This window comes from Zingiber officinale, chromosome 1A, assembly GCF_018446385.1.
Source record: "Zingiber officinale cultivar Zhangliang chromosome 1A, Zo_v1.1, whole genome shotgun sequence".
Taxonomy (NCBI): Eukaryota; Viridiplantae; Streptophyta; class Magnoliopsida; order Zingiberales; family Zingiberaceae; genus Zingiber; species Zingiber officinale.
Genome location: NC_055987.1, coordinates 94,898,061 through 94,918,603, shown reverse-complemented (window position 1 = coordinate 94,918,603; position 20,543 = coordinate 94,898,061). Strand labels below are relative to the sequence as shown.

Here is a 20,543-nt window from a genome sequence, read left to right as displayed (position 1 = left end):
GTTTGAAAAAATCTAACTTTCATAATTTTTAACACTTGAGTTTTTGCAAATCAAATTTCAGTTTGTAAATATTGATTTTGAACTTTACTTTTAGTTTTCAAAGGAGTTTGGTAGAACTAAAATTGATTTAACAATTTTGAGTTGATTTAAAAAAATTTCACAATTTTAAGCACGTTGATTTTGAAAATTGATTTTTAAACTTTGATTTTCAAAATTAAGAAAAATGATTTTGAGAAGCTTAGTTTGTAAACTTAAGTTTTGAAAAATCTAATTTCCACAATTTTCAAAACTAAGTTAAATCTAATTTTCAAAATCAATTTTCAATAAAAAGTAAAACCCAATTCTTAAAAACAACTTAGTTTTATAAGAGTTAGTTTTCAAAAGTAGGTTTAAGAAATTTTTAAGAGAACATTTTTCAAACAAAATTTAAAATATTTTATATAAAGGAAAATTTTTAATTAATTCCTCCCCCTGAACCTGACATAACTTTAACCAGCTGTCTAACCAATTAGGTACTAACTAACTATCAGAAGATAGTAGCTTTCACTTGGTTAGTCAGATTAAGTTAATTACAACCAGTCAGTGTTTGACTTGACTGATGAACTTTAATCTGATTAATATCTGAATTGTATTTAACGTCCAGACTTATGTTGATGCACTGAAATTAGCATCTTAAGTCCAGACAGTTGGCCTATGCATCTCACCCCTTTCTATGTTTATCAAACACAAGCAAGGTAAACCTAAGGTGTTGGTGAGATGCTCAAGAACTAGACCTATGGGCACATGCTTTCTAAGGATTCACAACTAGTCTAAGGCCAAAACTGTTTTTGAAAGTCTAAGAATGGAAAGTTTTGAAAACAAACAAGTTTAACCTATAATTTGATAAAACCATTTTTGAAAGTATTTTGAAATTTCCTAGTCTATTGAGCACATCCCTAATTGTCGTCGTAAGTTGCTAAAATCACTCTCAAGGAGTGGTTTTGTAAAAATGTCAGCTAAATTTGATTTAGACTCAATGTACTTGAGTTCAATATCACCTTTAGTAACATGATCCCTGATGAAGTGATGCCTAACTTCAATATGTTTGGTTCTTGAATGATGTACAGGATTCTTGGTTAAGTTAATCGAACTTATATTATCAATTAATACTTTTACATTTGTGATATTTAAGTTGAAATCTTTTAGAGTATGCATCATCCATAATATTTGTGCAACACACTCGCCTATAGCTATGTATTCTGACTCAGTTGTAGATAATGCAACACAGTGTTGCTTTCTACTAAACCAGCTGACAAGGGATGGACCAAGTAGTTGGCATCCACCACTTGTGCTTTTGCGGTCTAATTTGCATCCGGCATAATCTGAGTCAGAATATCCTATTAATTCAAAGTTGTTGGTCCTAGGATACCAAATTCCTACATTTGTGGTTCCCTTGAGGTATCTAAAGATTCTTTTGACTTGAGTCAAATGAGATTCTTTAGCACAGGTTTGGTATCGAGCACACATACTAACTGCAAATAAAATGTCAGGTCGGCTTGCAGTTAGGTAAAGTAGACTACCTATTGCGCTCCGATAATGTTTTAAGTCTACTGATTTTCCATTAGGATCATCATCTAGGATTGTGTTTACGGCCATAGGTGTTTTTATTTCTTTAGTATTTTCCATTCCAAATTTTCTAAGTAATTCCTTAGTATATTTTTGTTGATAAATATAATTTCCTTCATTTGTTTGTTTGACTTGTAACCCTAGAAAATAAGTTAATTTTCCTACCAGACTCATTTCGAATTCGTGTTCCATTAGGTTTGTAAATTCGTTTAAAAACTCTGAGTTTGTTGAACCAAAGATGATATCATCTACATAAATTTGAGCTATAAAAATATCTTCTTTTATTGATTTCACAAATAGTGTTGGGTCAATTTGACCTTGGTTGAACTCTTTAGAGGTTAAGTAAGAGGTTAGTCTTTCATACCATGCCCTAGGTGCCTGTTTAAGTCCATATAATGTCTTTTTTAATTTGTAGACGTAATCAGGGTGTTCTAGGCTTTCAAAACCTGGTGGCTGACCTACATAAACTTCTTCTTTTATCAATCCATTAAGAAAGGCAGACTTGACATCCATTTGGTATAGTTTGAATCCTTTATGGGCTGCATAGCTTAGTAATATTCTAATGGACTCTAGTCTAGCTACCGGGGCATAAGTTTCATCGTAGTCAAGTCCTTCAACTTGAATGAACCCTTTGGCAACTAACCTGGCCTTGTTCCTAGTAATTTCTCCAGTTTCACTTAACTTGTTTCTAAATACCCATTTGGTTTCTATTATTTTCTTATCGTTAGGTGGAGGTACTAGGTCCCAAACTTCATTGCGCTCAAATTGAGCTAATTCTTCTTGCATAGCTATGACCCAGTCTGGGTCAAGTAGAGATTCAGCTACAGTTTTGGGTTCAATATTTGAGATTAACGAGATTTGACTTAGGTTTTTGAAAGATGACCTAGTTTGGACCCTCAGGTCTGGGTCACCAATTATTTGATTAGTAGGATGTTTGGGTTGACTCTTATGGTTCTAGGAGGTTGACTTTCTTGTAGTTGTTCTTCTTCTTCATGATTTTGGGTTTGGTTTGTTCCCTCAGAATTGATATGTTCGTGAACAGAGTCAACTGGTTGAGGTTGGGCTTGTTCTAGGTTTTGATTGGATTCTTTGAATTTTACATTGGTGGTTTCCTCAATTCTTAAAGTGACTTTATTATAAATTCTGTAGCCTCTGCTATTCAGAGAGTAACCTAGAAAAATTCCATTTTCTATTTTGGAAGTGAATTTGCCTAAGTGTTCTCTAGTATTTAGGATAAAGGCTGGGCAACCAAATACCTTAAAATATTTTATATTAGGTTGTTTGTTGTAAAATATTTCAAAAAATGTTTTATTGTGTTTTTTGTTTAGTGTTGTTCAGTTTTGTACATAGCAGGCTGTACTAACAGCTTCTGCCCAAAAATATTTAGGTAAGTTGTATTCATTTAGCATAGTTCTCGATGCTTCAAGTAAGGTTCTATTTTTCCTTTCTACAATTCCATTTTGTTGGGGAGTTTTAGGGCAAGAAAATTCATGATGGTAGCCATTTTCAAGACAAAATTTATCAAAATTATGATTTTTAAATTCTCCTACATTATCACTTCTGATTCTTTTAATTTTTATGCCTTTTTCATTTTCAATTTGTTTGCAGAAATTTATAAAAATTTCAAAGGTTTCATCTTTATTTTTTAAGAATTTGACCCAAGTGAACCTAGAATAGTCATCTATTATAACTAAACAGTATAGACTTCCATTTATTGATTTGACCCCATGGGAGTCAAATAAATCTAAGTGTAAAAGTTCTAGGACTGAGTTGGTTTGGGACTCATTAATTGGTTTGTGGGTAGATTTTGTTTGTTTGCCTTGTTGACAAGCATTACATATTGTTGAATCTAAGTTAGGTAATTTTGGTAAGCCTCTAACTAGACCACTTAATTTACTTATGTTTCTGAAATGTGTGTGTGACATTCTTCTGTGCCATAACCAGGTTTCTTCTTTTTGCGTTAAATAACACTTGACTGAAGAGGTGGTTAAGTTGATGGCATAGATATTGTCTTTTCTAAAGCCTTTTAGGCTTATAGTTGGATTATCTACATGTTTGATCAAACATTCTGAGGATAGAAATTTTACCTTATACCTAGTGTCACACAATTGACTTATACTCAGAAGATTGTATTTAAAATTTTCAACAAGTAGAACATTTGAAATTATGAAATCTATTTTTAATTCAATATTACCTATACCAATTACCTTGAGTTTACCGTTGTTTCCAAAGGCAACTGTTCCTAGGCTTTTGTAGGTTAATTGAGTGAACTTGGTGTGATCTCCAGTCATATGTTTGGAGCAACCACTGTCCAAAATCCACTTGGTTTCCTACAACAAGTAGGATTTTTATGTTAGTCTTAGTTTATCAATTTTTAATTAATCAAATTTTTTTTTTATTTTGAAATTGATTTAAAGTTAAAATTTTGAAAATAATTTTTAAGTTTAAAACTAACATTTTGAAATTAATTTTTAAGCCTTATTCATCTCACCCGATCTATATTATCAATCAGGGAATCCTATGATTTTGTGAGATGAAATTAGATTTTTAATTATGGAGTTTTGGTTTAACGTGTGTTAGATTCAGATTCAGTTTTGGTTTCCACAAATAGGCATTCTTCGGATAAATTTCTAAGCTTGGTGAGTCACATGGACATCATTAGAAGTAACCAACCTTTCGAAGTTTTCCGAATAGTCCTATCCACGGAACTTAGTACTAAATCTTTGTCTAACTGGTTAGGATTCGTTTAAGGGTAGCTTCGGTCAGTTCCACTTGGCCAAATGCACCAGATCGAAGCCATATCTTTCTAGACATGCGATGCCCAAGCTTCCCTAACGTACTATCATCCAAAAACTTCACCAGTACCATGAGTTAAGTTAAACTTGGTCTCTCTTTAACTAATCCTAATTACCCTGCCGGGTTAGTTTGTTTTGGGTTACCCTGTCGGGTAGGTTAGTTTTGGAGGTGCCAGCTATTCTGGAGCCTCCCCCTGAATTATTGGCCATTAATTTAGATTTTGGGTTTGTGTCGATTCTTTTTATAGTTATAATCAACTTGGTGATAATCTAAATTTTGTTGAGTTTTGAATTTTGATTTTAATTTAGATTTATATTTTAGTTTTTGATCTGATTTATTCAAGTTTATATAATGTATTTTATCTTTAGGTATATAGAATTGATTAAGTCCTACTTGCGTGGTTAAGCACGCTTTCGGGACCCAAGCTTGTTTAGTTGCTTTGTGTTGGGTTAATAATGATTTAAAGGTTTTGTTTGAGTTTGACTTATATCCAAGTCCGGTTTTATTATAGCATGCCTTTTGGTTATTTAGAATTAAATCTAAATTTTTAGATCTTGTTGTGAATTTTTCCAACAATTCTTTTAACTTATTAATTTCATTTTTTAATGATAAATTCTCCTCCTCAAGTGTTCGATCTTGAGTTGGATTCGAATTTTTTAATTGTTCCTTGAGGTTTTGATTTTCCTCAAGAAGCTATTTATTTTCATTTTCCAACTTAACTACTTTTTTATTTAAACACGAGATAATTCTAAAGAATTTACGATTTAAGTTTAGGTATACCTCTTCGGAACCTTCGGAACCTTCGGAAACGAGTGCGGACTCGTGGCTCGATTCGGGTTCGGATCCGTCTTCCGATTCCTCTGATTCGTCTTCCGTTTCAGCTTCGCGAGCCATCAGCGCGAGGTGACTTTGGTGCTTTTGCCTTTCTTCCTCCGATTCGTTTGAAGAGGAATCGTCCCATGTTGCTTTGAGGGCTTTCTTCTTTGTTGACTTTGGTTTGTCAAGTTTCAATCTTGGGCATTCATTCTTGTAGTGCCCCTTTTTGTTACATCCGAAACATGTGACATTTCTTGAGTCGGCTGGCGAACTGATCTTCTGAAGATCCTGTTTGCTGAAGCTTCTCTTTTTCCTGGTGAACATTTTCCTTACCAGGTTCACCAGGTGTTCTTCGTCTTCAGAGTCTTGATCGGAATCTTCTTGAGATTCGGGCTTGTTCTTCTTTTCTTTAGAGGAACCTGCAAATAAAGCTACACCTTTCTCGACCCCGGCGTTAGTTTGCTCATGAAGTTCTAATTCACAAAAGAGTTCATCCAATTTTAATTTAGATAAATTTTTTGAAATTTTGTAGGCATCTACGATTGATGCCCATAAATTGTTTCGTGGAAAGGCATTTAACGCGTACCTGATTAAGTCTTGGTTCTCCATTTGGTGGCCTATCGCATGGAGACCGTTGAGGATATCTTTGACCCTCGCGTGGAGCTGACTTGCCGTTTCTCCTTCCTGCATTTTTATATTAAAAATTTTATTTAACAGCAAATCTCTTTTTGTTACCTTCGCGTCGCTTGTTCCTTCGTGCAGCTCGATTAGTTTATCCCAAAGCTCCTTAGCGTTTTGATGCGGTCCGACCCGGTTCAGTTCTTCTCGTGTTAGTCCGCAGTGTAGAGTATTGATGGCTTTGTTTTCAATTGATGCCTTTTTCTTTATATCATTTGTCCAGTCTTCAGGGTCTACTATGTTCCCGGAGTTGTCTACTGGAATTTTGTAAGCCCTTGTGACGCTCATCCATTGGTCGTAGTCTGTCTTCATGTAGACCTCCATTCTCCTCTTCCAGTACGAAAAGTCATCCCCGTTGAATAGGGGAGGACGTACTGTGCTGAAGCCTTCTTGTTGAGACATCTTATCCTGCACACACTAACTTAACTGGAAAAAAATCCCAAGACTTCGTCTTGGATTATCAGTGTGGGAGAAATAGAAACTCTAAGTTGGTGTTGTACCAATTTAGATTTTAAATGCAACGAGAAAAAAATCTTCCAAAAAGATAATAATATCAGTTTGGAATTGTTAAAAAAAATGATTTCACCCCCTGTCTGATTGGTGGTTGCACCAAATCAGAGCGGTACCTGCTCTGATACCACTTGTAAGACCGTTAGATTCGATAGGGGGGGTGAATATCGATTCGAAAATCTCGAGTTAAGACGCAGCGGAAAAGTAAAGAAGTAAAGAGATGAACACTGTTGATTTTTACTTCGTTCGGAGCCTGTGACGACTCCTACTCGAAGGCCCGTACTCCTTGAGTACTTTCGTTGGGCAATTCACTAGCAATTCGGATAATTACAATTTACGTACAAATATTGCTAATGAAAAGAAAGAAAACAAAGCTAACCGACAAACAATGAATTAAAAAGAGAGCCGGAGTGAGTCGTCGGAGCTTTGTGAACGTTGTTGGAGCGCAGAGCAGCAGAGTGATTGGACTCAGAGTTCTCAGAAGACTGATATATTGAAGCTCCTGCCTGGGGCTTCTTTTATATGCTGCTCCGGGCGCCTGGATCCCTTCCGGGTGCCTGGAGTGTGACGTAGCACTCCCAACCAGCATGCTCCAAGTGTCAACGTCGTCCTGGGGATAAAATTTGCCTCCGGGCGCTCGGATCCCTTCCGGGCGCCCGGACTTCCGGGCGCCCGGAGCCATTCCGGGCGCCCGGACCCCCACTGTTTCCTACCTGCAAAACAGTGTTAGTCCGAGGCAAATAAACCCTGCAGCACAGTTTGTTAGCACATTTTTACAGATACGCTAAGTAATAAAAATTAGCATCAAGAGTATGACTTAGATTCCGTCTTTCCGAGACCGGAATCTAGTCACGATCTCGACTTAGATATCCGAAATGGATCTAAGCCGGATCGACGCCTAATGTTCCCTTCCCGGGAACGCGTCCTCGCAGTCACTCCCCTCCAGTGACTTACCTTACTTACTTGCCAGACGCCCGGTCAGCCCGTCGACCCGTCGACCCGTCGACCCGTCTGGACTTCTTGCCAAGCGTCCGGTCAGCCCGTCGACCCGCTTGGACTTCTCGCCAGCTATCCGGTCAGCCCGTCGACCTAGCTGGACTTCTCGCCAAGCGTCTGGTCAGCCCGTCGACCCGCTTGGACTTCTCGCCAGACATCTGGTAAGCCCGTCGACCTGTTTGGACTTCTCCTGCACACTTGATCAAAGTGTCAGACAACAACAAAACTAACTTAACTTATTTGTCATTCATCAAAACCTAGGTTAAATCGTTAGTGCTAGCCGCACCAACAATATGAACATGTAGAGTCTAAAATCCATGCAACCGTCAACTACTCTAAACTCGACATAACTGATAGCCTATCTCTATTACCACTCTCTGAATTTTCCTCTTCAACTATGTTTGCAGACTTTACTGAACTACCTTTGTTCTCTGCAATATGTTTCTTTATCTCTAGACAATCTTTCTTCATATGACCTTTGCCTCCACATTTGTAGCACGTGATCACCTTCTTCCTTCTCGACGTAGAATGAGCTATGTTATTATTACCTAATCCATGTTAAGATTTGCTCATACCACGTTTTTGGTTGCTATTTGTCACAAGTTCTTCTCCATGAGAAACTTCATCGCTTGTTTTCTTCCTTTGATGAAAACCTAGCAATACACCTGTGATCTCCTCTAATTTAAGAGTTTTCTTACTCCACATTAAAGTAGTAACCAAATTCTCGTATGTAGGAGAAAGAAGGTAGAGAATTTAACAATATTAGTACCTTATCTTCATCTTTGATCTTCACATCAAGCCGCTTCAGATAACTTACAATCTGGTTGAATATGTTGATGTGCTGGCTCAGATCGGTTCCTTCTGTTATCTTCAGTTCGAATAATTTCTGCTTGAGATACAACTTGTTGTCAATGACTTTGACATGTACTGATTTTCCAACTTTTGTCAAACTACCATCGGTGACTTCTCATCTATGACATAGTACATCACATCATCCGTAAAACAAATCCTGATTGTTGCCACTGTCTTTGCCTGAAGTTCTTCCCAATCTAATCTCTCTGTGCTTTCTGGTTTCCTTTCTTCTAGTGCCTTCACCATGCCTTGTTGCACCAATAAGTCTTTGACCCCTCTTTACCATAATCGTAAGTTCCTGGTTCCGTCCATATCAAACTTCACAGAAGTCGTCTCTGACATGTTGAAGAAATCCGCCAAAACTTATAGCTCACATACCAATTGTTGCATAATGAGAGGGGGGTGGGGGGCAACACCTCTAAACCTCTAATGCGAAAGAAGATAAAGAGAGAAAGAGATCGCGTGGATTAATAAGACAAAGACGCACAAAAGTAGCAAACACAAGGAAGGAGAAGAAGAAGAGAAAGAATAATAATTACCATGGTCCGGTAGCGTGCCTACTCTACAAAATGGGTCGAAACATTATTAGAGATTCTTTCTATACAATTGAATCATATTACATGATTCTTGTGATTATAGAATAGGTTTATAATGATCCTTATAAATAGTGCATAAGCCCCAGACCCGGTAAAATCGTAACCGAATTTTATTATGAAAAATCACAATAAAATTTTGTTATGAAAAATCGTAATAAAAATCTGTTATATAAAATCATAACAGAATTTTATTTAAAAAAATTTTAATATATTTTTCTTCTATAACATCTATTGCATTGACTTTCATATAAATATGAGCCATCCATTAACACCGACCATGATAGAAGATTGTGGTCCACAATAACTTACACTAAAGTGACCATTCGATTCAATTCAATTAAGTTATTTCACACATTTGAATTCATCAAATTAATTTTAATGATAGATAATTTTGTATTCGTCTACCACTAAATTTAGAGTTTAGTTTATATTAAAAATCCAATCTTGAAATATTCATCTCATTTGAAGTCATATTAAAAAAATAATATTAACTCCTTGTTTAAAAAAATAAAAATAAAAATAAAAATAAAAAAGTTATATTTTTTTTTAAAAGAATAATAGAAATGAAAGTCACATGTGTTATGTAAGTTTAGAAATAAGTTAATATTAAAAAGTAATATATAAATAAAGAATATAATAATTTTATTAAAATTAACCATTTAATAATTTTGATAAAATTACTGATTCATATTTAATTTTAAGTTGCGATTTTACAACGGTATCGTACGCACAATGTCTATATATTTACATTTCAAATTTAGAGATAATTATATAGTAGGTTTGCTTAAAGTTGACTCCGCTATATTATCAAATATATATATATATATAATTTTTAAAATAACTTTCTTCTGATCTTATTGAATTTTATCTCTATTATTAGTTAAAGAATATTTTTAATATTTCTATAAATTATAATTTTTTACTAAAATTTTGAAAAATATAGTATAGTTTAAATCATTTTATTCTTTATTATTTTTAAAATACATACCATTTTTTATTATATTATTCGTAATTTATTTGACTGTTTTAATTAACTTTTAATGTGTGAATTTAATTAAGAAACCGAACTTCTTAATAACCAATTCTCAAAATTAAATTAAGTTATATAATGTTATATTTTCTTTTCTACCAAATTTTTTTTTTTTTAAATCTTATTAATAATTTCCACTTCTTATTACTATCTACATCCCTTATTCTTATCATCTCATTATTCATCCATTTTTTATCATTCTCTTTTCTTCCTTTCTAATTTTTATTATATTTATCTTTTTTATATAACAACATATCAATCCATTTTACATATAATAAAACTGTATCATATCATTTTTTTTAAATAAATCACAACGGTATCTATTTATATCTATTTTTTAAAAAAATAAATCACAACCGTATCTATTTATATCTATTTTTCATCGATTATTGGCTGACAGGATATAAGAGATTCTGGCTACCTAACTCTAACTCTAATTCTAATTCTAATAGTTAATAATATAATTTTTATTTTATTTTTGAATTATGATTTTTATAAATAAATCATATGAACGGCCACACTTCCGGATCTGCCGTTCACGGCGACGCGGTGGAGGCAATCAAGGTAAGTTCCCTTTCGCCTTCGCATCTTCTCCTTTTGCTCCGGCTGCAGCAGATCGTGGCCATCGCCTCGGAGGCGGCACGGCAGAGCCTGAAGAAGAAGGGCCTCCACGTGCCTCTGTGGCGGCGGCACGAGTACATGAGGACCAAATGGTTCTCCGCTTACCAGCGCGCAGCCGCAATCGAAGAAGCCGGAGGAGCCGAGAACAACTCCCGCGATGGCATCGACAGTCCCTGCTTAATCTCGACCGTCAGTTTTCCCCGCACGGCCGACGAATCCTGTGGCAAGGAAGTGATGAGGCCGGCGTCGATTGAGGTAGCGGGCTCGCCGTGGAAGACTGCTCCGACGAGGAAAAAGTCCCCAACTGGACTCGCTTTGGTCTTGTAAAAAATAATTAATTAATTCATAATTAACTTTCTCGTATAAATTCCACATCCAAGACCTCTAAATTCTCTAAAAATATATTTATATTCTCTAAATTCCACTGCGGCATGCAGAGAATCTCGGCCTCTCCCTCTCTGCAGTGGAGAGGCTCGGACTCCTCTCCAGGGCAGAGGAGCTGGGAGTCCTCTCTGCAGCGACAGACTTGGCCACGCCTGGAGCTCTCCTCAGCTTGAGCCTCGTATTGCTTGCTCTGGGCCCTCTCTACGTCTATCTCCTGCCTGAGGACTACCTCTGGGAAGTGGCGTTGCAGGTCACGGTCGCTTTGTTCTATGTGCTCGGTGGATCTGTAGCCTTGGCAGCATCCAATTTCGTGTTGAATTGGTAGAAATCCAACTAAGACGGGCTTGTTGTAGAATTCTCGAGATCTTGTAAAATTAATCAAGAATCAGTTTTACATAAACGAAGACTTCTCGACTTGCTGATATCATGATAAAGCTTTTCTGATCTAATGTTCTTTACCTATGTCGCATATGTATGGAGAATATTTTTTATCTTTATTTGGGCAAATTCTTTGTATTATATTGATTCCAGAATAATCTCACACTCTTGAGGGTGACCTCATATTCTCCAAAATAAATAAATAAATAAATCATAGAAAACATTTACTCTTGCACAATAACTTTTTGGACGAGGGAGGTCGGTACCCAATAACATATTTTACATCAGTTGGGAATTAATTAGTCCAATTGAAACAATCATCTATGCGTACCAACTATGCTAACGAGTGAGGAAAAATTCTCTTCATTATGATCGGAGAGAATAAGATTTAATTTATAATTTTATATTCAATTTAATCAATTTGATAATTTGATTATATTTAATAAATGTTAATAAAATTTTAACCGGTAAAAATAAAATATGAGTCTTAAAGTAACTTATTTGTTTAGAGAAAATACTTTTCACAGTCAGCTTATTGCAAGGTAAATATTCAAATACGAAATCTTTATTGATGCAATAAGATTTCATTACATGATCTAGCCCAAGAACCATGGCCTAAAATTTTGAAGCTGGAGGTCTATTTGCCCTTGGGGGACCATAGTCATTTATCATGTCTTGTGATGTAGATTTTTCATTCTCGTATTTTGATGCTGGAGGTCTATTTGCCCTTGGGGGTCCATAGTCATTTATCATTTCTTGTGATGAAAATTTTCCATTCTCGGATTCTGATGCTGGAGGTCTATTTGCCCTTGGGGGACCATAGTCATTTATCATTTCTTGTGATGAAAATTTTTCATTCTCGGATTCTGATGCTGGAGGTCTATTTGCCCTTGGGGGGCCATAGTCATTTATCATTTCTTGTGATGAAAATTTTTCATTATCGGATTTTGATGCTGGAGGTCTATTTGCCCTTGGGGGACCATAGTCATTTATCATTTCTTGTGATGAAAAATTTTCATTCTCGGATTTTGATGCTGGAGGTCTATTTGCCCTTGGGGGACCATAATCATTTATCATTTCTTTTGATGAAAAGTTTTCATTCTCGGATTTTGATGCTGGAGGTCTATTTGCCCTTGGAGGACCATAGTCATTTATCATTTCTTGTGATGAAAAATTTTCATTCTCGGATTCTGATGCTGGAGGTCTATTTGCCCTTGGGGGACCATAATCATTTATCATTTCTTTTGATGAAAAATTTTCATTCTCGGATTCTGATGCTGCAGGTCTATTTGCCCTTGGGGGACCATAGTCATTTATCATTTCTTGTGATAAAAAATTTTGATTCTTAAATTTTGATGCTGGTGGTCTATTTGCCCTTGGAGGACCATAGTCATCTATCATTTCATCTTCTCCTGTTCGAAAATGATTTCATCTTTCAATTACACATGAAAATTGAGAGATGTACAATTTATTTCATAAATAAAAGACTTGAGCGAAAGTTTAGTACCTGAAGTAGAAATACCAATAGAAACCAAGCACAGAAAGGCTAACAATTGGAACCCTACCCCCATTACGATCCAAATACTCTCAAGTTGTTGACCTAGTGCCCATATGCCTTTGTATTTATAGAATAAAAAAACGTAAATGAATTGTTTAAAGATCACTTTTCTATCTACACTTTCCTTATGGAGATACATAAATAATCACTTTTCTTATAGAGATGCATAAATAATTTTATTATTTTAGAATATATTTTAAAAAAACAAAAAGATTCCTTCTGGGAATATCTAAAAAAAAATAGAAATATTAAGGTACACAACATGACAAATTTGGTATTGTTTTATATACATGCACTTTTATATATATATATATATATATATATATATATATATATATATATATATATCCTTGTCAACATGTTTTTAAAATTAATTTAGATAATTTTATTAATTTTCTTTTTCATCGTGATATTTCTCTCCCCACATTATCTCATAAAACTCTCGTGATGCCCATCCTCTCGAGTCCCAAATTCATTGTTGACCCTACGCTATGAAGTCGTTCCTCACCACAACTCATTGCGATGTAATCCTTCGTCGTGCCCCTCTCCCCACATCGTCCAAAAAATAAAAAATGAATTGATGTAAATATTACTTTTCTATCTACACTTTCACTTTCCTCATGGAGATACATAAATAATTTTATTATTTTAGAATATATTTAAAAAAAAAGATTCCTGCTGGGAATATCTAAAAAAAAAAAAAAGAAATATTAAGATTAAGTACACCACATGATAAATTTGGTATTGTTTTACATACATGCACACTTATTGTCATATAATCTATATATATATATATATATATATATATATATATATATATATATATATATATTTGTTGATACGGAAAACATCCGATGATCGAATCCAAATTTTGATAATGACAAAGGAATCAAAGTTAAACTTATTTATGATCTAACATGTCTGATGGAGATTACAGGAAAGTCCTAAGTGTTCTTAGGTAAAAGTCCTAGCTGCGGTTAGGTAAGGTGAAAATCCTAGGGGGTGGTAACCATAGGTGGAGGAAAATCCATAGGTGGAGAAAAACCTTAGGGGGCGGTAACCCTAGTGTTAGTTAGAGCCCTAGAGCCAATCATTTGATGATTATTGTTGTTAGAGTGTATACTGAAAGCCTAAGCTTTTGTAAACATTTATTATGAATAAAGAATAACATTTGGTCAAATTATCTACATTTGTTTGTAGTTATTCAATTAATTTATATTGTAGATAACATAGTATGTGGTGTCATATACAGAAGATGATGTTATCAGTACCTTGTAAATTATAAACAGTAGCTCACGACCAAAATGGAAATTAACAAACCATTAGAAGGTCGTAGTGTAATTAGGGATTAGTTTATCTTAACTATATAAGTACACTAGTACACTTAGAGAGTATTGAGTAGAACCATTAGAGGTCGTTTCTTTTATACTAACTTTATAAAGGAACAAAGACCTCAGTTATTATGGAAGTGTGTGCTCTTAATCCTAATATAATAACAAGCACATATATTTGATATTTATTTCTTTAAATTATCAATGGGTGAGATTTAGTTCGATAAATCAATAAGCCCGATAAGTTGGGAAATGATATCACTTATAGTGTGTGTTATTGATTATAGAAGGAAACTGTGTCCTAGTGATCTAGGTTGATAATGTCCCTAAGAATAGCTCATAAGGATTGTCATGTTAAACCCTGTAGGTGGACTTAGTCCGACATGATGATAAGGTTGAGTGGTACTATTCTTGTACTAAGATATTAATTAAATGAGTCGTCAGTAACTCACTTAATTAGTGGACATTCGACATCTTAAACACAGGGAGACTAACACACTCATAATAAGAAGGAGCCCAAAAATGTAATTTGGGATTGGTGCGGTAGTTCAATAATAGTTCTCTAGTGGAATGAATTATTATTGATAAAATTAAGTTGTATGTTCGGGGCGAACACGGGATGCTTACTTTTATCGGGAGACCAAAACCAATTCCTCCTCTCGGTCCCTATCGTAGCTTCTTATTTATAGAGTACTATACCCACCTTCATACCCATGGTGTAGGGGCCGGCTAAGCTAGCTTGTGAATCAAGCTAGGGCCGGCTAAACCATTGGTTCATGGGTGGCCGACCCTAGCTTGAACCCAAGCTTAGGTGGCTGACCCTATTTAATTAAAAAAGAATTTTAATTTTAAAATTTTCTTATGTGAAAGATATAATTTATTGGAGAGATTAAAAATTAAAATATCTCTTTTATAAGGTTCTACAAAAGATTAAAGAAAGAGATTAAACCTCTTTCCTTATTTGTAGATTGGAAAGATATTTTATTTTTCTTCTTTATAAATTATTCACATGTTGAAAAATTAAAATTATAGAAATTTCTTTTTATCAACCATGAAGGGATTTTAAAGGGAAATTTTATTTTTTAAAATTTCCGAAGACAAATAAGGAATTTTTAATTGTTGATTGAAAATTGTCTTGTTTGCTCTCCATGAGGTGGCCGACCATGACATGAGGGATTAGGAAAATTTGTTTAATTTTTCTTAATTAATTAATGTCAAAGAAAGTTAAGAAAATTTTATTGTAATTAAATTTCCTTATTAGCCAAAGCTAAGGATTATAAAAGAGGGAGTTTTGGGAGCCTTCAAGGTGAACAACCTCTATTATTTTCTCCCTCTTTTCTTCCTTGGTGTGGCCGACACTTCTCTTTCTCTTCTCTCCATCCTTGTGGCCGAACCTTTCTTCTTCCTTGGAGATCTTGTGGTGGCCAGATTTTAGCTTGGAGAAGAAGGAGAGAAAGCTTACATCCCTTGGAGCTTGGTTAGTGGAAAAAGATCTTCATCTTTTGGAAGCATTGTGCTTGGCCGAAACTTGAAGAAAGGAGAAGAAGGTGCTTTGGTGGTGTCTCATTTCGGAAGATCGTTACCCACACAACGCCCGAGGTTAAAAGAGGAATACAGTAGAAGACCTAGAGGTTTTTGCTTGCAAAAGAAAAGGTATACTAGTATTTAATTTCCGCATCATACTAGTTTTACTTTTTTGTAAAAATACCAAATACAAGAGGCATGCGATTCTAGTATTTCGAATTTATTTTCGATGTTGTGTTCTTTTATTTTTCTTTTCCTTGTGATTTGATTGTTCTTTTCGATTGACCTAAAGTTATTTAAGGAAATTAAATATTAGCTTTCCTTAAAAGGCTTTGTCTAGGCGGTGGTGGTTGTTCCCATATCCAAGAAGGTCATGTGCCTCGCCATGCAGTCCTGGAAGTCAATTTTGGAAATTAATATTTAATAGAATTAAAAACTTAGGTGATTTGGATCGAACGTGTTAAGTTCCACAGGAGATCCAAGTCTAAACCTAAAAGAACAAATATATTAAACTTTGGATCAAACGTGTTAAGTTCCGCAGGTGATCCAAGTTTAATTTAAAAGAACACATGATAGCTAGGAAAAGGTTCAGACCTTTGTACAAAATTTTTGTACAGTGGAACCATTAGGTTTTCTGAGTAGCAACCAACAGTTGTATGGACTCATTGTTTCATACTCTTGTATATAAATAAAGGCATTTGTTTTGGTTATTATACTTACTTGTATTGGTGCCAAATAACTAAGTATAATAGCGTCCTTGAGTAGAAGACTCTTACCTATATCAATCGATTGGTTGAATCGATAGTGAGATGATATCGGGAACACTACTCTTAATCATTCCTAGTCAACTATTAACATTCAGAGATAATGTTAATGCGACGATACTAGCATGTAGGTCAACTCGATAACTTGATCTCACAAGTCATGGATATGGAGATATCAAGTTGACACATGAGTATGCATTAGAGAATGTATACTGAATGATCTGCCATGAGAAAGTATCATGGATCGTTATATGAGTGTCATATACTTTCTCATGTGGCTATTAGTATGACTACTAGTCCATGGACCTGAAGTCACCATGGTTCCCTACATAAGGAGTTACGTACTTTGGTTTCGTCAAACGTCACCCGTAACTGGGTGGACTATAAAGACGATTACTGGGTATGTAACAAATTATGTGGAGGGATGTGAGTGATGTAGATGGGATCTATCCCTCCTATATGACGGGAGAGACATCGATATTCTTGATAGAGTGAGATGACTAAGTGCATGGCCATACCCAAATGAGTCAATATAAGATATTGAGCTCATTTGATGGAGTGAGTCTACTTGGAGTTCAAGATTTAGATTGATTAGAGGATGACACAGTCTATGCCTCATATTGATCAATCTAGATGTCTAGGATAGAAGGACAATGTCATATATTGTGAGGAGGCACAATTAGTAGTCACAAGGTGATGTTGGATCTCAACATTCTTGTAACTTGAGTAGTAATGATGTGTTGCTAGATACTACTCATTACTTATGCTTCTTAATAGGTTTAGGAACATTGCCAACGTTACAAGAACCTATAGGGTCACACACAAAGGGTAATTAGATGGAGATTAGATTCCTTTGATGAACCTAAAGGATTAGGTTCATGTGATGAACCAAATTGGATTAAGAGTAATCCAAATTGAGCTAATTGAGTTGGACTCAATTTGGTTCATGTGTTAAGTGAGTCTAATTTGGACTTATACTCATTTAATTAATTTAATTCAATGAATAGAGATTCATTAAATTAAAATTGACTTGAACCAATGGTTAGATTAGATCAACCAAGAGAGAGAAGTGGTCAAGTTTGACTTGACCATTTGCCACCTCATTGGTGAGTTGACATTAAGTGGGCCAATGGTGATGCTCCACATCATCAATGTTACTTCATGGTGTGCCACCTCATGAGGGAGATCAAGAGTTTTTGACTCTTTAAATTCCATGGAGTATATAAACCTTTTTTGAAAGTGGCCAGCCACTTGTGATTAGTGTAGGAGTTTCATTTTGTGTTATGAAACCTCCATCTTCTTCCTCAAGTTTTCTTCTTGCTCTCCCTCTCCTCCATTACTGATCTCTAAGGTTGCTAGCACATCCTTAGAGGTTATTCTCCATCTCTTGCTTGTGTGGATACATATAGAGAAGTGTCTACTTTGACACTTTCAAGATCCGGCGAACCGAGGACGAGCAGGATTGCGAAGGGATTCGCATCAAGGGTAAATTCCTTCTCCTTGTAGATCTAGTTTAGAACTAGTGTAAGAAACTCGTACTCGTAATGTTTTCAAAATTTTATTTCTTCGCACGGATCCGTGGCATGGGGGTTTCTGGGTTTCCGCAACGCAAAAAGCTGTTTTTGCAGCCCGAAAAACCCAATAGTGGTATCAGAGCTACGTGCGAAGCGCGTACGAGTTTGATTTGTATTTTTTATGAAAAATTACAGTACTGTACTTTTTTGTGAATTTCCAATTTTTATATATTTTATGGGTATTTTTCTCGTAGAAACGAAGCACAAGTGTTTAGACACTTGTAGGCTTCGACTACCGAGAAGATTTTTCCAAAACGGCAAGGTTTCGCCCCAAACCGTTTTGGGACAGCGGACTAAGGCGCTGTAGGATTGCTCAGGGACACTCACGATGGTTATATCGTAGGTAGGGGTACTGCCCCTGACCCCGCAAGGGGCTTCGTTCCGCGATTGTGCCCGAAAACCGCTAATCGAGATTGCCGGGAATTCTTTACTCATAAAAATTATAAAAATAGTATTAAATTCACAGAAAATTATGAAAATGATATAATTTAGAATTATGTATAATTTGTGATGGTCATGACCCAAAAAGACCCAATTTGATTGGAATATTTGTGTTGTAATTCATAATACGGCCTGCGTGTCGTCATGTGATTGTGCGTGTTGTATATGTGATTCGCGACCTGCGCGTCGTGCCTTCCTTCATTTATATTCTTGTTGTAAATAGTTTAGACTCGAATGTAAATCGAGTTTCACCCTTTTGTAATGTACAAAATGAGCCGATGGACAGTCCACTCGAGACGGAGCTACGAGGAGGGCGCGAGCAACACAAGGTGGTCAAAGGGAGGAGCTTGAAGAAGTTGTTGACCCTAGGTTGACCATCTGATCATCTCATTGGCTTGAGAAGATCGTAGTAGGGTCATGACTAATCACAAATAATATAATTAATTGCTTGTGTGTGTATATTTGATGCATGCTAGTAAAGTAGTTAATTAGCACCTTAACGATTCGATTCGATTAATCGCGTACATGATGCGCCCTAACGATTAGATTAGATCTAAATCGAGTATATGATACACCTCATCGATTAGACTAGATCTTAATCGCGACAACTCGTAATGCCTACCATGCCGTGATACCTATCACTACCTCGATCACATGTAGTTGTTGAATCTGCCAAAGCAGAGCAACACATATTATCTTGGTAGGGTACGAAGGGACAATCTTGGTCCCGCCTATCAACGCATGGGTGAGTAAAACTCAATTAGATTGAGTATAACTAGTTAAATCAAGTTTAACTGTAGACATTTATCCAATAGTTAGAAGATAGGACAAAATCACGTTTATATTAACTCTTGGGCGTATTAGCCAAAGCTAACTCGAGTTTTAATATAAATGCGGATCTTGATCCTATAAACAAGAGTTGCATAGAGATGTAATTGGTAAATTAGTTACCTACCGATCATACTAAGTCTTGGGCGATTTAGCCAAAGCTAACTCAAGGTATAGTATGATGTGGATCTTGTCCCACATGAATTATAGAATTCAGTGGGAGCATCATTTAATTAAAAGGCCTAATTAAGTGATTACTAGAATATGATGTTTATTTATTTTCTGTATTTTTGTTGTAGATTACCATGACGTCAAACACGAACACCTTCTCTCTGCGTTCTGTCCTTGACAAGGACAAGCTCAACGGAGCAAATTTCCTGGACTGGTACAGGAATCTGAGAATAGTTCTCACCCATGAACGTAAACTCATTCCAGAGGCTCCTCCTGCCAATGCCACGCGAGCAGACAAAGATGCTTACAAGAAGCATCAAGATGACGCATTAGATGTATCATGTCTAATGCTCGCGACCATGAACTCTGAGCTTCAGAAGCAACATGAGTTAATGGGTGCTTATGATATGGTTGAACATCTTCGTCAACTATATCAAGGACAAGCGCGGCACGAGAGATTTGAGATCTCAAGGGCACTATTTCAGTGCAAGATGTCAGATGGGGCTCCCGTAGGTCCATATGCACTCAAGATGATTGGGTACATAAAGAATCTACAAAGGTTGGGATTCCCACTTGGCCAAGAGTTGGCCACTGACCTGATCTTGCAGTCTTTGCCAAAGAGCTACAGTCAGTCTGTAATGAACTACAACATGAACGAAATTGACAAGCCACTGCCCGAACTGCTTAGTATGTTACGAACTGCTGAGCTCAACCTTAAAAAGGTTAAGCCCAACTCTATTCTGATGGTTCAGAAACACAAAGCAAGGGCAAGCCTAAAGGCAAGGGAAAGTCCCAAGCCAAGGACAAAGGCAAAGCACTGAAGCCTAAAGGAGGAATCGCCAAGGATGTTACCTGCTTCCACTGTGGTCAGACCGGGCACTGGAAGAGGAACTGTAAAGTCTACCTGAAAGATCTTAAGAAGAAGAGAAGTGAGACTTCCACTTCAGGTATATATGTTATAGAAGTCAATCTATCTATTTCTTCATCATGGGTATTAGATACCGGATGTGCTTCTCACATTTGTACTAATGTGCAGGCACTGAGAAATAGCTGGTGGACCTACGCATAGGCAATGGAGCACGGGTTGCTG

The 20,543-nt window shown here is 35.9% G+C and overlaps 2 protein-coding genes across 2 annotated transcripts; one reads left to right on the top strand and one right to left on the bottom strand.

Moving 5' to 3' along the window:
- Positions 1 to 10,363: 10,363 nt before the first annotated feature.
- Positions 10,364 to 11,355, top strand: LOC122007083. The gene is made up of 2 exons (XM_042562855.1): positions 10,364 to 10,823; positions 10,938 to 11,355. Exons 1-2 carry the CDS (start codon positions 10,387 to 10,389, stop codon positions 11,104 to 11,106), a joined length of 606 nt encoding a protein of 201 aa, XP_042418789.1. The 5' UTR covers positions 10,364 to 10,386; the 3' UTR covers positions 11,107 to 11,355.
- A 522-nt stretch (positions 11,356 to 11,877) lies between these two features.
- LOC122000341 (early nodulin-75-like) lies at positions 11,878 to 12,833 on the bottom strand. The gene is made up of 2 exons (XM_042554775.1): positions 12,770 to 12,833; positions 11,878 to 12,674 (listed from the first exon to the last, which is right to left on the bottom strand). Exons 1-2 carry the CDS (start codon positions 12,831 to 12,833, stop codon positions 11,878 to 11,880), a joined length of 861 nt encoding a protein of 286 aa, XP_042410709.1.
- Positions 12,834 to 20,543: the final 7,710 nt, after the last annotated feature.